This window comes from Anolis carolinensis, chromosome 4 (assembly GCF_035594765.1).
Source record: "Anolis carolinensis isolate JA03-04 chromosome 4, rAnoCar3.1.pri, whole genome shotgun sequence".
NCBI lineage: Eukaryota > Metazoa > Chordata > Lepidosauria > Squamata > Dactyloidae > Anolis > Anolis carolinensis.
The window spans coordinates 194,930,127-194,947,275 of NC_085844.1; the positions used below are offsets into that span (position 1 = coordinate 194,930,127).

The window sequence follows — 17,149 nt, forward strand, 5'->3', positions numbered from 1 at the left end:
CTTCCTGTTGTCTCACCCTTAACTATGAGTCGTTTGTGAGTCGGAAGTTTGTAATCCGGGGACTGACTGTATTGACTTAATATTAAAATACAGCCATCTCTATTTTAAGATTATAGTCTCTAAGCATGTTTCCAAGATGAGGATTTGTGCCTTCTATCAGAAGATCTTAGTACCTGCTGCTGTGTACTCACTCCCCCTCCAAAAACAATGTCAATCCAGGTCAGGCATAGAGACCTTAATCCACTTGCAGGAACTACTGTGTCTATTATGTCACAGACCATTATATCATGGAGCAATAGATTTGAATTGCAGGAAAATAGATTTCAAGCTAAACTTTAGGAAAAACACGAAGATGCTAAGAGTTGATCGGCAGTGGAATATGCTCCCTTAGAGTGTGGTAAAATCTTTTCTCTTGAGGTTTTTTAGCAGAGGCTGGATGACCATCTGCTGGGAGTGCTTCATTTGTGTGTTCCTGCATAGATAGCCCTTGGGGTTCCTTCCGACTCAGTGATTCTAGATTGGTTATGGCCAGGCCCGAAGCCAGGATTTTGTTTCGGGGGGGGGGGGGGGGGGGGGTAGGCTGAGGCTGAGCGGGAGAGGGTCTACCCTAGCAAACCTTTTGTATTGTTATCCCAATACCCCCAGGCATATGGGATATATTGAGCATGGTGATCAGATCACGATATGAATAAACATAACAGTGTAAATAATAAATGCAAGGCCTTCTCGCAGACCACCCTGAGAATTTCGGGGGGGGGGGGGGCTGAAGCCCCTCAAGCCCCCCCCCTGCGCAGCTACATGCCTTGTTACGGCTAATGGGAAATGGGATTCGGTAGCATCCAAAAGGCGGGACATCAGCCCTTTTCTACATTATCTTTCAAGGTAGGTGTGGAGAACTTATCATCCGTGGCTTGCAGGAAAAGAGGGATGGTACAGAAAGACAGCCAACTAATACTGTGGTTCTCCAAACCCTGCCTGCTGTCAGGAACAAAAAGTGACCTATCATAAGGCAATTCTATGCAAGTTTATTTACTGGGTTGCTGTGAGTTTTCCAGCTGTATGGCCATGCTCCAGAAGCATTCTTTCCTGACGTTTTGCCTGTATCTATGGCAGGCATCCTAGGAGGTAACGAGGTATGTTGGAAACTAGGCAAGTGGGGTTTATATATCTGTGGAATGTTCAGGGTGGGAGAAAGAACCCTTGTCTGTTTGAGGAAAGTGTGAATGTTGCAATTAAACACCTTGATTGATATTGAATAGCCTTTCAGGTTCTAACTCTGGCTGCTTACTGCCTGGGGGAATCTTTTGTTGGGAGGTGTTACCTGGCCCTGATTGATTCATGTCTGGAATTCCTCTATTTTCTGAGTGGTGGCCTTTATTTATTGTCCTGATTTTAGAGTTTTTACATTTATTTAATCCCAAATCAAGATATACTGTATAACCAATCTGATCTCTTTATAGTAGTGATTCTCAACCTGTGGATCCCCTACAACCCCCAGAAATCCCAGCCAGTTTACCGTCTGTTAGGATTTCTGGGAGTTTAAGGCCAAAACAACTGCTTTATAGAATGTTATGTATAATCTGTGGAGCCACCGGTGGCGCAGCAGGTTAAACCTCTGAGCTGCCGAACTTGTTGACCGAAAGGTCAGAGGTTCGAATCTGTGGAGCGGGGTGAGCTCCCACTGTTAGCCCCAGCTTCTGCCAACCTAACAGTTCGAAAACATGCAGATGTGAGTAGATCAATAGGTACTGCATTTGTCCTCTGGGTACAAATGCTGTCCTCTGTACCCAATTTTCCATACAGTTTGACACTTTAGCTGCCACCAAACTACAACTCCCACTGGATCCCATAGCATTGAGACAATTCAGTTAAGTGTGGTGTCAAATTGCATTCATTCTACAGTAGCTATAGAGGTACTCGGGGACTAAATGAAGCTAGAAGTTCTACCTTCCAGCAGGGCAAGGCAGTCTATTAATTCATGCTTCTATAGCTGTCATAAGGTTGCTAGCTCCGCCTCTTCCTTCCCGGATTGGATGGAAGTTAAGGGGCTCGTGGGCGGGAACCGCGCGCGAAGGAAGAAACGGCGCGAGCGAGGTATGGGAGTGCGCGTGCGCACAGCTAAATCGGCCCATCTCCCCTTACGTCTCCTTATACTGTTCCTGCTTTTGCCCCTTTGTTTTGCAGAGCGGAGTCCTAAATTGGGTTTGGAGCTGTTGCATATTGAGGCAATACTTTTTAGTTTAGTTTTGCAATCCTCCGTGAGTGAACCTCATGATTGTTAGGACTGTTGGGAATTATTCCCCCACACCGGCATGGATTATTTATTTAGGGTACATCTATACTGTGGCACAACGTGTTAAAGCGCTGGGCTGCTGAACTTGCAGACCAAAAGGTCGCAGGTTCGAATCCGGGTAGTGGAGTGAGCGTCCGCAGTTAGCTCCATCTTCTGCCAACCTAGCAGTTCGTAAACATGCAAATGTGAGTAAATCAGTAGGTACCGCTCCGGTGGGAAGATAATGGCGCTCCATGCAGTCATACCGGCCACATGACCTTGGAGGTGTCTACGGACAAGGCCGGCTCTTCGGCTTAGAAATTGAGATGAGCACTAACCCCCAGAGTCCGACACGACTGGACTTAACGTCAGGGGAAATCTTTACCTTTACTACTATGCTGTAGAATTGATGCACTTTGGCACCACTTTGTCTGCTATGGAGTCTTGGGGTTTGTAATTTGGTGAGTCACCAGCACTCACTAGTAAAAAAGGCTAAAGACTTTGTAATGCTATAACTCCCGTGATTCCATTGCATTGAGCCATGCTGATCAATGTGGTGGCAAACTGCATTAATTCTACAATGTAGATGCACCTGCAGAATCTAACAGGTCTAGTGGCAGATACTAGGTTGAGATCCTAATTGAGAACTATGCTGTATTTGGGTTCTGTCAGTCTATGTCAGCTCATTTACCACCATAAGCCACATAATCCAACCCACACAACTCTGTTGAACTTCAGTTGGCTTTTTAAATTACTGTCAACGTTTATTTAGATTTTATGTCACTATATAATTCTTGTCTGATTCTGTCTGACTATATTGGTTTAGGTTATTGATGTTATACTCAATTCACTGATAATTAGGTTTAATTTTATGTTAGGTTTTTTAATGCTGTATTCATATGTGGGGTCATGGGATTTTATGCCAATATTTATCTGTTTTTTGAAGGCATTGAATGTATGCTGTTTGTTGGAATTCGCCCTGAGTCCCTTCAGGGAGATAGGGCGGAATAGAAATAAAGTTTTTCTATTTTATATAGGTTTTGAGATGGAGGGAGCAGCCTGACTTGGACATTCTGTTCAAGTTCTAATTCCATGAGACAAGACAACAACTTCCCAAAGACATGAGGAAAAGACTGTATGTGTCTAGGAATTAGGTGAGCTTGGGTTTGGTCTTGGAACTTGCCGTACTGTGTGTAGTCCCTGTACTTAGTCTTGCAATATGTAAAAGAACACAGCGTTTTGTAGGCACACAGGATTCCAGGTGTGGTCTGACCAAGGCAGAATAGAGGGATAGCATGACTTCCCTGGATCTTGGAGTATAGTGTCCAGGGAAGTCATGCTACCCCTCTATTCTGCCTTGGTCAGACCAAACAGCAATTTAAAGGGAGATGTTGATAATCTGGAATGTGTACAGAGGACGGCAACTAAAATGATCAAGGGTCTGGAGAACAAGCCCTATGAAGAGCGGCTTAAAGAGCTGGACATGTTTAGCTGCAGAAGAGAAGGCTGAGAGGAGACATGATGGGAGCCATGTATAAATACGGTATGTGAGGGGAAGTCATAGGGAGGGGGGAGCAGTCTTGTTTTCTGCTGCCCTGCAGACTAGGACGTGGAACAATGGCTTCAAACTACAAGAAAGGAGATTCCACCTGAACATTAGGAAGAACTTCCTCACTGTGAGAGCTGTTCAGCAGTGGAACTCTCATTCAGAGTGTTGTGGAGGCTCCTTCTTTGGAGGCTTTAAAGCAGAGGCTGGATGGCCATCTGTCAGGGGTGCTTTGAATGATTTTTTTTGCTTCTTGGCAGAGGGTTGGACTGGATGGCCCAAAAGGTCTCTTCTAGCTCTATGATTCTATGATCTCTATGGGTGCATCTACACTGTAGAATTAATGCAGGCTCACTTTTGTTCTGAGCATTGGTGATTATACTGACACAGCAATATAGGGTCCATCTACACTGTTGAATTAATGCATTCTGATACTACTTGAATTGCCCTGGCATAATACTGTTGATTCCTGGGATTTGAAGTTTTACAAGCCCTACAGCCTTCTCTGCCAAAAAGTGCTCCTGCACCAAACTACACATTCCAGAGTTTAATCCCTTTGAGCCATGGCAAGTAAAGTGGGGTGTAACTGCATTAATTTTACAGAGTTGTGGACCTTGTAGTATAAGGATTTTAGAGCAAGACTTCTAAGACTGACAACTAATTGTCAAAAAGGAGTCATAATTTCTGTGATGTCTTGTTTTTGCTCTTCATGACTGATTTTTCATGTGTATAAAGCTTTTTGGAACATTGTATGGAGGTTGGAAGTGGACTGCTGATGTTAACTGAGATGCTTGCCTCAAGGCACGATTACAGTGAATTACATTTAGATGTTGGTTTAATTTGTATTAATTTGATCAGCAGCGCTTTCAACATGGAGAGACCCTCTCTTCCTTGGCTGCAACGATTTGATAAAGCTTCTCGTCTCCTTCTGTCTACATTGATGTCTGGGCCAAGCGGGGCCTTAGCTGCGTTCCGGACCCTTCAACGCTCCCAGTTTGGAGAAGAAGGAAGGCAAGGCTTCAACTGGCGTGTATTCACTGAGTATTTGTGTTTTCAAGAGCCTGTGCTCAAGGGACCCGAAAAGACCCTCATCTTGTGAGTTGTTTATATTTCTCATTTTAAAAAACATTGGAAGGATGCCATTATCCATGTCAGGATTACTTTCAAATTGTAGGAATGCTTCCGTGACATCATAGTGGGCTGTGGGGCACTGCTCATCACCAGGAAAGATTAATTCTCACCGTACCGGGTGAGAAGGACAGGGTAGAAATGCTGTAATAAATAAATTTCAGATGTGTTGTTCTTGCTTATTGATCTTAATATACTACATCAGTTGCAAATAAAATGAATTTGGTTCTCTCTATATAGATTGATTGTTTGTACCTAAAATTTGCTGTATGGATTCTTTCTGCTGATGGAGGACTTTGTTATTCTTCTATCACGGCAGTTCCCAACTTTTTTTTTTTAACCAGGGACCACTTTAATTAGGGACCACTTTTCAACATTAGTACCAAAAGGGTTACGAATCAGTATTTGGTCAACTTTAGATTTAGTTTGGTTACTTGGGGTGCTGATTCCGAAAATTGCATTGGATAGACCACATCATCTGTAGTTTCTGATAAAGAACATATGCCATCCAGTAGTCATCATTTCCTCGCCCACAGAAAACCATATTTAATAATCTAGAGCTGATGTGTTCTGTTCAATGCAATTTTCTGAATCATCACCCCAAATAACCCCATGAACAGGCCTAAAAACGAAGACACCAAGAAAAAAATTATTTGGGCTGTGGTATTATCCATAGCAGTAGCGGTGAGGCCGCAGACCATATTTTAGTTCTTGCAGACTACTGGTGGTCCATGGAATCAATCACTGCTCTATCAGCAGAATGAATGTTGTAAATGGATCAAACATCTCTCTACTGCCGTGTTACATATAAACTACAGCAAATGATTGAATATGGGGAAAAGTTTACAGAATAGGAGAAAATAAGTTAAATCCTTGCACTAACTGAAGTCTGCTTGCATCATGATAGATTTAAATCTTAATTTTGGTCTGTATTAGACAGCAAATCTTTTTCCCTGTTTATAATAGTATCTTTAATATTCCTGTCAGAGTTTCATATCATTTCTTAAGTAAAAATGGGTAAGTGATTGTAAGAATCATTACCAATCACTGTATGGCCAGCAACACTCAAGCCACCTGCTAGAGATGGAGTACTACTAATAGAGACTAAGAACATTATGTTACTCGAGGTTGAAAAGAAGGTTTGAGGTTGGAGCTTGAGGAGGCTGTTTGAACACAGAATGCTGAGCTGGAGTTGCTGGAGCTGATTTGTCCAAGTTGGAGTTGCTGGAGGTGTATTGTTGCTGCAACGTCTGAAGAACAAGACTGTGGCATCTTGCTGAAGATAAGGACTTTATTGTTTACTAGTCATCGTGTGAAAACAGCTGAAAAATCCATGGACTCTGCTGTATTTGTAACTATCTTTATATAAACCTTTTCTTTGTTAAAGAGACAGTTTGTTTTGGGTATTCTCCTTAACCAGAGGGCAAAGCTTCCGAAGAAAGGGGGTTGTAAATTTAGAACCCCAATTGACGGGCACGACATTCCATACTATAGATATGCATTATCTGTTTTGCATTTAAGATTTCTCAACAGTCTGCCTTCAAATTGAAATTCTGGATGCAGTACAAACCTGAACACATATAGTATGTTGAGTTGGACAATGTTTTGTCCAAACTCTAGTCATGTTTGTTTTTCGTAGTTAAAAGACCTCTAGCTGGCCTCTGAGTACAGAACAACATATCACAGAAGATACAGGAGTGATGATGAAAACAGAAGTGCCATGTCATATTCTTGCTTGCCTTATTCATAATGTGCATTAATGCTGGAGAGAAGACCCATTGCTTTGTACTAGAATGCCGGCTTTGCATACAGAAAAAGGTTTATTCATAATAAAATCAAGAAGCCTAGTAAAAAGAGTAGACTCTTTGGTTTTGGCAATAATCCTATAATTTTTAAGGTGTGCAAGCAATGAGTTGCTTACCCTCTGTTTATTACAGTGTCAATATTTTATCTTGCTAATGGCAAAAATAATTTAATGTTCTTTTTCACACGGTTGTTTTAGAAAACCAATACTGCTGTTGCTCCCAGCGTTGTGCCAAAGAAATCTTTTTTCCCTGCTGCTTATTCTGGAGTCTGCAATTCCCAAAGACTGCCTCAGCCATCTTCTTCATGCCTCTAGGCAGGATCCTTGCCCAGATCTATGGGTGGAAAGACTGAGAGATTTACTACAGGTGGGACTGGAAGGGAAGAGCTCTTTGAAACCAAGCTTGTTATCAGGTGTCTCTGAACAGCAGCTGAAACATCTGTGCCAGAAGGTTATGGCTAAACATAGCAAACCTATTTCAGAAAGGAAGTTAAGCTGGCATGTTGAACAGGCAGATTCCTGCCTAGTTCCTCATGGAGATACACCTATTTCTGGAACTCAGAGTAGGAAAAATAAGAAACCTGCTGAAGAACCTCTGGATCCTGAAGAAGAGAGACAGACGAAGAGGTTGCGACTGGACACAGAAATGGATACAGACTTTATAGAACCACTTGGTGTATTGAAGGGATTTGATGGTCCTAATGCAGGGAACAAACTCATGATGAAAAATTCTGCAAATGAAGATATTCACAATCTGAGTGACAATGTCAATCAAAATACATCTAAGGAGACTGCAATAGAAAAAGGGGGTACAAATCAGAATCCTCCACAAGATCCTGCAGCCGGTGTTCCTGATCATATCAAGGTATTAATTTGTTTTAGTTTCTATTATATACCTTGTGCAAGCATATGGAACCAGTGAGACCTTACAGGTATCCTCTCTACTAATGCAACATTGCTTGGACAATGGTTCTTAGCATTTCACCCTCTGGATGTTTTGGACTCCCGGAATGCCTTACCATTGCCTGTGATGGAGTTGACATCCAAAACACCAGAAGGACCAAAGACCGATTATGCCAAAATGTTAAAAGCAAGGAAGATGGTATAAAACAGTAATATGCCTTGGGCTGATAGTATGGCTCACAATAATATTATGCACTGGGTCTTTGTAATTTTGGTAAAGAGCTGCCTATTCTCTTTTACATATTGCATTCATAGATAGCTCTATAGCTTGAAAGACTATCAGAGCAGCTTGCTCAGTAGTTTTAAAAAATATAAGTTCTTGCTTTCAATTTAAAAGGGTAACACAGTGAGAATTATTTAGAGGACTCAGATGAACTTCTCACCTGAAAAAAAGTTGGAAGCTTTTCTTCTGTCATAATTTGCTAAAAAAAAAAATCAAGAAAGTGCAAATCCAGATATTTCATTCGGAAGGGGCTGCCCTTAGGAAGGGAAGGATCTAGTTAGAAGAAGAAACAGAGCAGCAACGTGAAATGTGTTGGCATCTTGCAGGAGTTTAATATAAAATGTACGCCATAGCTCTTCTTGGAAGACTTGACACTAGATCTACCTTCATCCATGTTCGGTTTGCCCATTAGTGAGGAACAAGCCCATCTTAGGACATGGCTTAAAGGGCCCTATGCATACCCTCTGAATGAGGAATCTTTATGCACATTTACTAGCAACATAACAGAATATCATAATCATCATTACTGTGAAGCATTTCAAAACTTAACTCTTAATTACTTTTGTAGTCAGATACTTTTCAGACTGCTTATTTGATGGTAATTTGGCCAAAGAATGATTTAAATGATTTTTCTCCTGGGTTTTAGGTACATGTACCAAAACTTAAGGAACGGCTACAGATGCAGTATGATGTAAGTATTAGTAATTGCAATACCCTTATAGTTGAAATTACTGTAATATTAAAGGCAGACATGATTATTGTATATCTTCCTGTTCTGCTTTAAATAATTCAATAACATTTATAGGATGACATCCTGTTATTCCAAACTGGAGTGGGCCTATTGAATATATGATGGTAAAACACATTTGTTGAATGGGTCTATTCTAGTCAAGACTAACAAGAGGATTTAGGCCATTGTTTTATAACAACCGCACAGAAGCGTCAGCTATTCTTTGTTCATGTTGTTATTGCCTCATCTCGTCTTCAGTTATTTTAAAAACTTGGCTTCTCCTTTTACTTTTAGCAGTCTGATAGGACCGTTCCTCCTGAATTGCAGATTCTCAATGAGTGTACTCCAAGTCAGGTTAGTAGGGTAAAAAGTGTATTTGTATACTAAGACAAAAGCCAATGAGGTGTAGTAGTTTGAGCATAGGACTACAACTCTAGAGACTAGGGTTCCCACCTAACCATGGAACCCCACTGGGACAGTTTGGGCAAGTCACTTTCAGTCTAAAAAAACTCATTTATTTTAGGGTTGCCATAACTCAGAAATAACTTTAAGGCACACCTTAACATATTGGTCCTAGACACAAACAACAAATAGTTCTGTGACATCTTATAGAATATGGGAGCTTATTGTTAAGAGTGATTATGATGCCTTGCCCATAAGCATGTGCTGAACCTGTGTTACATCATGTCATTATAATAATTCTTCTTAAAACTAATTATTCTATCTCTTACCTTTGAATACTAAAAGGAAGGTATTATAGCATCACTCTGCCTCTAATTAAGTGGAATGTTGTTCACAATTGTTATGCCAAATAAAACTTGTTTTAAGGTGCTATATAATTCTCTCCCTCTCCCCCGGCAACAGACTGACAGAGAAACTCTAAGCAAACTTAATTTAAATAACTCCTAGATTTTAAACTGTTGTTGAAAACAGCTAATGAAAGTTCAATCACATTTGTAGATAAACCAGGTGTTAGTGGTAACTGGGAAACAGGTTACTCACAATAATGTTTGTGTCCTTTTCTTTTCTTGTAGTTGGAGGGCTTGTGCTCATTACTACAGCTCTCAGAGTGTCCTGAGAATGAACTCCTGCAGTTCTGCACTTGGCTAGTGGCACTTTCCCCTGACCTCAGCTATAGTAGCACAGCAGTACTTGTTGCAAAGCTATTCCTACCCCGGGTATGTATTGCAAGTTGTTTGAATGAGCAATCAAAATTTTAATTTTTGGCAGAGGTTTCAGTCATTATTTGACCAGAATGATGTTACTTTATAAATGGTAGAAGTATCTTTAGTTCTTTCTCTGGTAAACATGTTCAGGACCACTACTATTTACAATAAAAAAACAATTATTATTCGTCCGTTTAAATCCCTTCTTCCTGATCTGCTTTTGTTATCTGCTTTAATAGGAGCAATCTATTTTATCTGTTCATATTATCTGCCCTATTCTACTCCCCTTCAAATACAAAATTATAATTTTAATTGAGTGTTATATAGATAGAAGAGATCTGTAATATTCCTAAAAGGAAGCAAAGAAGTGGAAAACCAGCAGCATTTGTGGAAGACTAACTGGACAGAAACAAAATAGAGGATTTTCCACAAATACTGTTCAATTGAAAAATACTTCCCCTTTAGAAGGATATGGGAAAAATCTGAGAGGCTGAGCTGTCATCTGCCTTCTTCAATTCTAATAGCAGTCTGATTTACTCTTATTCTTGCTCATTTAGCCTGATTTATTCCCTTTGTTCTTTACAATTACTTCTGTTTGAAAAAAGGTAAGTCAGCGAAATATTTCATGTGTCTTCAGTATAATGTTTAGTTTGGCAGTAAAGGTCATTGCGTCATCTTTATACATAGTCTTTTATCTGCCTGTCTTGTTACAAATATGCATATACATTTTAATTTAAGCATTAATGTTCCCGTTAAGAGAAATAAACTAGCCAGCTAACTCAAGTGACTGGCACAGATTGAGCTGAAAGAGAAAGTGATATATATATTTGAGAACTGACTGCTGAATAAGAAATGCCCCTAGAAGCACATTGCAGATTCTTAGAAAAGCAATTTAAGGAGTAGTAAGAAGTCAGTGGGAAGTCATACATGCATTAACAAAGCCAAGTGGTCAAATTATGGATTAATGCAGCCCACATAATGACCGCTTTCCCAGATGTTAACATGGGAGATTAAATCTTTGTGGTTTATTTCCACTATCCTGTGTTTGAGAAAGAGCAAGTTACTCTATAACTAAGCAAATAAAATATATTGATTTGGTCATAAGTTACAACAACACTAAAGTATCAATAATCTGATATTTGAATAAGTTGGTGGCCTTCCATAAATCAGCCTGAAGTGCATCCAGTGGTTTAAATAGTTCTTGCTGTGATTGTCTCTGGTGCTTATGAGTTGTGGGTAATGTGTTAAAGAGCACCTAAACCCATATGTACATTGATTTCCAATTTCGTGGCAAAACAACCTGATAAAAGTGTCTTCTCTTTCATCATTTTCTCAGTCTTAATATAGGGTAGACGGAAGCTGCCTCTTCATATATAAAGATAAGTTTAGTTGGCAATTATTAAAGGTATATGTAATATTGCTCATCTTGGGGTGCAGGTCTGTTGTCTGGGCATTAATTAGTAGTCTCTGTACTGTTTCTGGCCTGTAGGTTCTCTTGCTGACAGAGCCAGCCTCCTGGACTCTAACAACTGCCCTGATGGTCTTCTCTTCCAAGTACACTCGCTCTGTCTGTTGCACCTTGATATCTTCAATTTTACAGGCTCCAGGGAAAGGTGATCATGTCAAGTATACTAATAAAATCTATTTGGTTTTTGTTTTGTTTTTTGCATGCTATCATCCATGTTTTTCCATTGTGGCTTCTTTGCTCTTGCGCTGAAGGCTAGCGTAAAAAGATTAACATAAGTATAAAGATGGATGCTTAACCTTCTGTGCTCTATAATTTTTTAAACAAAAACTGTATTGCTTCCAGATTTGAACTAAACCAGATTACTGCAATTCCTGGTATTTCCTACTCTTCTCTATTATCTTAATTTGTAATATGTTTTTCAGTCTTTTTTGTTTACTGTCACAGTAAATTCCCTCCCTCAAGATTTAGGTGGTTTTGGTTAGTTCGTTCTTTATTTAGTATTGTATGGCATTGAATGTTTACCACAGCTTGTTGTAACCCATCCTGAGGCCCCATGGGGAGATAGGGCGGGAAATAAATGAAGTTTTTTATTATTATTCCTTCCTCCCCCGCCCCCTCTTTCAAATGTACACACAAAATCCAGACTGTACTATGTACTATTAACAAAGGTGGAACATGACCACAGTTCTTCTAGGTTCAATTCTCAGCTTTCTGTGCATTTGGCTACATTGGCTCAATTGTATGTATAACCTTTTCCTCTGGTTGAAACTATTCAGAAATATGCAAAGTTATACATAGTATCTCTGATTATATGTAGAAAGCATATCCTTCCAAATCCTTAGACAACCCCCCCCCACACACACACACACATATACACACTTACAGAACAAGCAATTAAGGTGTGGGTTGTAGGCCAACTAGTGTCACCGCATTTTAAAAGAGAAGAAACAAATCACTGACAATAATGGGCAGGTTGCATGTGAATTCTGGTTCTTAGGCATAAAAGAATGCCTCAAGTTTCCTAAGTTATTACTTTAAAATGTTCCTTGTACAGCCCTTGAACACTTTTAAGTCTTCTATCTTCCCTTATGCAGGCCACGAGCAAATAAAAATAGTGTGCAAGCTCATTGAAGAATGTTTGGAACCTGAATATGTGAGACTGGTATTCAGGTAAATTTTCTAATGCAGAATGATATGTTGTATTGAGAGTTGCATCAAACTGTATTTGGTTTCTAGTTTTAAGTGGGGAGAGCCTAAATTTAACCCATATCCTGCTTGTGCATATCCTGGTTTATTCACTTAGGATTCTTGGCTCAGTGTTACATATGAATGTGGCTGTTTTGCCTACTAATGTATTCATTGATTAGGACATAATCTGCATGAGTGGCACTTACAATAGTGTTCTTTCTATCTCTCTCTTATTCTCCCCTTTTTTCTTTTCCTTTTCCCCATTTTTATTTTCAGACACATTACAGAGGTTGCATGGTCAGAAGATATTCTCACAATTTTGCATTCTTTGCTGGGAAGACAGGTAACTCAATGCATCTAAATCCTCCTGGACTTCACTAATTAGAAAGAAAGAAATTGAACACATTTGTTTTCCCCAAACAGATGGATTGCCTGTTCTTTGGGGTTCCCATTTCAATCCCTTATCTTTACAAATGTGTGAAATATGCAACATGTTAACCCCAGCATCTTGACACATAGGCTATAAGTGATTATAGTCTGAGCATCTTTAGTTTTTTTTAAACGCTTTGTTTGGGCGACAAAATGTGTTAATTTTGATTCTTCATCAAAATTGCTTTTGTGCTGAGAAATCAAAGCATTTGTAATGAACTGGGGTGATTAAGATTTGGGGTAAGCATCCTCTTGTTTCTCACAACCTTTTCCCTCTTCTCTTTTCAGGTAGAACTGTCCACTGAAATCTTCAATGTTTTGGTCTTAAATCTTTGTCACATGGCTCCAGAATGTGCCTCATCAATGCATTATGCAAAACTGCTTCTGGCTGTGTTGACAAAATATCAAAAAAGTGTGAGTAACTGCACCAGGGATTTTGAAGACAGAGAATGGCAACTTAATGTGTTACATATGTTCATTCCCACTGGTGAAAGAGATCTCCTTTATATGTTAACAGGCACATAGGTGATTCCTTCATTTACTACAGGCAAGCATTACCTTACCAGCCACATTGCTGCACCTGGTTTTGCCTGAGGGGTGGATGGACAGAGATGGCATACATATGCCCCCACCAATTTTGGTTGAGAAAACACTAGTTTTGGAAGGAGGGATGGTGCAGGTGGAGAAGACTAACAATTTCTGGAAACTCAACCTACCAAATTGTCATATTGCTTTCGTTGAAAATTTTGATCATTTTTAGTACGTGTATTGCTACCGGTGTAAATGGTGAGCTAGACCATACACCTCCTTATTTCCCTTCATTTCACTTTGCTGACTACTAAGGTGGAGTCAGAAACTTGCTTAAAAATCTGTGAGACAAAACTGGCATAGATGATGTAGTTTTGAGAAACTGTTTTCCTCCCAGTTTCCTACAGAATATGGTGCTACCTGATATGATTCCACTCCCATTATTACACATCGAAGCGTATGGGAATATACATGTTTCCTCTTTGCTTTATTATTATATTTTAAATTAAATTTACAAAATTAAGGAGATGATGTATATTTTAATATGCTTTTCATAGGAACTTACAAATAAATAAACAGAGCCATTAGGACTTGTGGGAATGATACAATAGTGGTATCTTATAGAACAGGGCTTTTTAAACATTGTGTTGTCAAAGGCTTTCATGGCCGAAATCACTGGCTTGCTGAGAGTTTTTTGGGCTGTATAGCCATGTTCCAGTAGTATTCTTTCCTGGCGTTTTGCCTGCATCTATGGCAGGCATCCTCAGAAGTTCCAACAGACCGCTGAACAAACCTCCTTAAATATTTCAACTTGGGACCCCTTTCAGCCTGAGAAATGTTCATATGACTATGAGTATATCGTTATATGAAATAAGTATAAAAGTAAACAGTTACTGATAATAAATCAGCATTTACAAGGATTGCTAAACAGACTGATTGTCCTTTCTATGAAGTACAACTGAAGCATCTGCAGAGTCCACTGTAAATGCTGCACAACAGATTTGTGTGATTGTCTATAACAGCCACTAGGTGGTGTTCAGGGACCGTTTACTGTTGCCAAACTTCATAATCCCAAACAAAGTGTGTTGAGTTATTGAGAGATAGGCCTAATTAAATAGTTTTGGCCTTCAGCTTGTGTATATTTAGTTGACAAGAGTGGGCAACCTGCAGCCTTTGAGATCCAATATCTCTCTATTGGCCCACTTGGATAGAGAAGATGGGAGCTGTAGCCAAGCAGTATGTGGAGGGCCAGAGGTTACCTATATCCACAGTAGATTAACTAAGTAATTGGATTGAGAGATGATATCAGAAGCAACTTGAGTTAATTGAGAAGTTATGGTCTTGCAGTAACATTTACTAGGTAGCTTGTTTTTTATTTTTCCTTTTTTAGATTACATTGGCCCACCAGCAGCGCTTATCTTGTGCTCTTGATCTCAATAAAACGCTTTTGAAGAAATCTCTGCAGATTGCACTGAAGCGAGTGGCTTCTGGATGAAAAATATGTCAGATAAAAAAACTGAATGGCTTTTCTGCATGGGAAATACAGGAAGTTAACCATATTCTTCGCTGATGATAACCACAATATGAGAATGATTGCAGACCAGCTTCAAGTTGGAAGAATCAGAAACACTTATGTCTATTATACCATTAACTCTTTTCCTTGTCTTGCTTGACGTAAGCGATGAAATACAAGCCTGGCACTTTAATGAGTCATATTTGATGTATGTTCTGTCTCAATTGGTAATGTAAATTTACTTATTTATATGTTTTAGTGTTTTTAAATATACATTATTTGTTAAATATAAACAAGTAGGGCATGTAAACAGTGGGTGTAGTAACTTCTTACTATGACATTTGCCGAGGCCAATAGCAATGTCTGTCTCTTCAGGCACCTTGAGATGGATGAGAGATTTGTCTGATAAAGTGCAAGTGTGTTGAGAGTTTGCAGTATTCATTGCTGTTATTCTTACGGTTTAAATGTATACTTTAAAAAGACCTGTTGTCCCTCCAGCATGCCTACAGACTGGAACCCCACAAATCTAATCATAGTTATACAGTATTGCAAACAAGCAATTTTTCTCTGTAAGATCAAGTGCTTTTCCTCACTTGAGTGATAAGCCAAGAATATACTACTCTTACAATTTCTGCCTGTTTTGAGTCCTGACAAGATTACAGTTTCTTATATCTCCCAACTATATTTGCAGACCAATTATGTGGGGTTGGTGAGAATGGAAAAAGCATCTCCCCCTTTTTAGGAAAGTCTAAAAATTTAAACAATAATTGTTGACTTTCACCTTACATTAATCTTGACAAATTTTGAAGTGCCAATAATAACATTAGTTTATTGAACAAAATAAGTTTCCACTTCTGTGCTACTTAAAGGAGGGGTGCATCTACACTGTAGAAGTAATGCTGTGTGATATCACTTTTAAGTTCTATGGTTCAATGTTCTGCATTGTGGTTTTACAAGGCCTTAAACCTTCCCTGTGAAAGAGTGCGAGTGCCTCAGCAAATATCACAGCATTGAGCCATGGCATTTAAAGTGAGGTCAAACTGCATTACTTCTACAGTGTAGGTGCATCCAAGAACAGAAGATATTTTAGTCATAAAGAAACCATAGCATTTGTATGAATGTTAATTCTCACCAAGGATGGGCAGCTGTGGCCCTCCACATGCTATGACTCCCATCATCCATCATCTTTTGCTGTGACGCCTAAGGCTGATGATAGAAGTTGTAGTTTGATGACATGCTGAGGGTCATAGTTGCCAACTGCAGTTTCATACCTGCAAACATTTCAGAAATGAACACTGACACCAAACAACCAAGCAACATCAGTGTAGTCAGGATGAGAAAGCTATCAAGTGGGGACATGAGGTATGAGAGCTTGCAGCAGTTTGCTTTTGGCCCGCAGGTGTAACATTGAGAGCCAGCATAGTGTGGTGTGAGCATTGGACTACATCTCTGGAGACCAGGATTTGAATGCCTACTCTGCCATGGAAATACTGAAGGATGTTGGGCCATGCACATGCTTATCTTCAGAGGAAGGCAAAAGCTAACTTCCTCTGAGAAATCTTGCCAAGAAAACCCCGTGATAGGTTTGCCATTAACTGAAAATGATTCAAATACTTCCCCATATTATTGAAGGAACACAATATAAAGAATATACATACCCATGCAAATTTTGTAACTTAAAAGTTACGAAATTGATTGTTCAGGTGAGAGCTGAGTTATTATGAACCAGTTTTCAAAGTAACATCAGATCCTACTTATTTTAGTAAATGTACAGATGCCATTATTTGCTTTTTGAGTTGTTAGAATAAATAATATAGGAACCTAGTTCTTCGTTGAGGCAGAATAATTGCTTTATGGATTGTGAGCTCATATGTCCTATTAGCTTTTTTTCAAATAAAACAAAATGGTCCACAGCTTCTCTTAGTGGTACATATATCCAACCTTGGATAGTGATACTGTGTTTCCCCGAAAATAAGACAGTCTTATATTAATTTTTGCTCCGAAAGACATGCTAGGTCTTATCTTCAGGGGATGTCTTATTTTGCTCCCCCCTCCACTGAGGAAGGCATGTGCGGCGTGAAGGAGAGGGAGGGAAAGGCGCATGCCTTTCCTTCCTTCACGGCACATGCGCCTTGGCAGAGGAAGAGGGAGCTGCCACCGCCGAGGAAGGTGAAGGAGAGAAAGGTGTGCA

General features: G+C 39.6%; 1 protein-coding gene across 5 annotated transcripts; it reads left to right on the plus strand.

Annotated features, from left to right (window-relative positions):
* Positions 1–1,997: 1,997 nt before the first annotated feature.
* fance (FA complementation group E) lies at positions 1,998–16,871 on the plus strand. Of its 5 annotated transcripts, none has more exons than XM_008109702.2 (12): positions 1,998–2,094; positions 3,310–3,426; positions 4,677–4,913; positions 6,949–7,615; positions 8,583–8,627; positions 8,961–9,020; positions 9,701–9,844; positions 11,322–11,445; positions 12,395–12,470; positions 12,765–12,831; positions 13,206–13,331; positions 14,836–16,871. In XM_008109702.2, exons 2-12 carry the CDS (start codon positions 3,410–3,412, stop codon positions 14,938–14,940), a joined length of 1,668 nt encoding a protein of 555 aa, XP_008107909.1. In that variant the 5' UTR covers positions 1,998–2,094; positions 3,310–3,409; the 3' UTR covers positions 14,941–16,871. The 5 variants fall into 5 exon arrangements, with proteins under 5 accessions (XP_008107909.1, XP_008107910.1, XP_008107912.1 ...); XM_008109703.3 differs by lacking the exon at positions 1,998–2,094 and adding an exon at positions 2,107–2,478; XM_008109705.3 differs by lacking the exon at positions 1,998–2,094 and adding an exon at positions 2,107–2,478 and having other exon boundaries at positions 4,680–4,913.
* The last annotated feature ends 278 nt before the right edge of the window (positions 16,872–17,149 follow it).

What these genes read in the sequence shown, in the direction of transcription:
- fance (XM_008109702.2), top strand. An exon ending in CCCGAAAAGACCCTCATCTT is followed by an intron (nt 4,914 to 6,948) that starts GTGAGTTGTTTA and finishes CGGTTGTTTTAG; the next exon opens with AAAACCAATACTGCTGTTGC. An exon ending in TTTACAGGCTCCAGGGAAAG is followed by an intron (nt 11,446 to 12,394) that starts GTGATCATGTCA and finishes TCCCTTATGCAG; the next exon opens with GCCACGAGCAAATAAAAATA.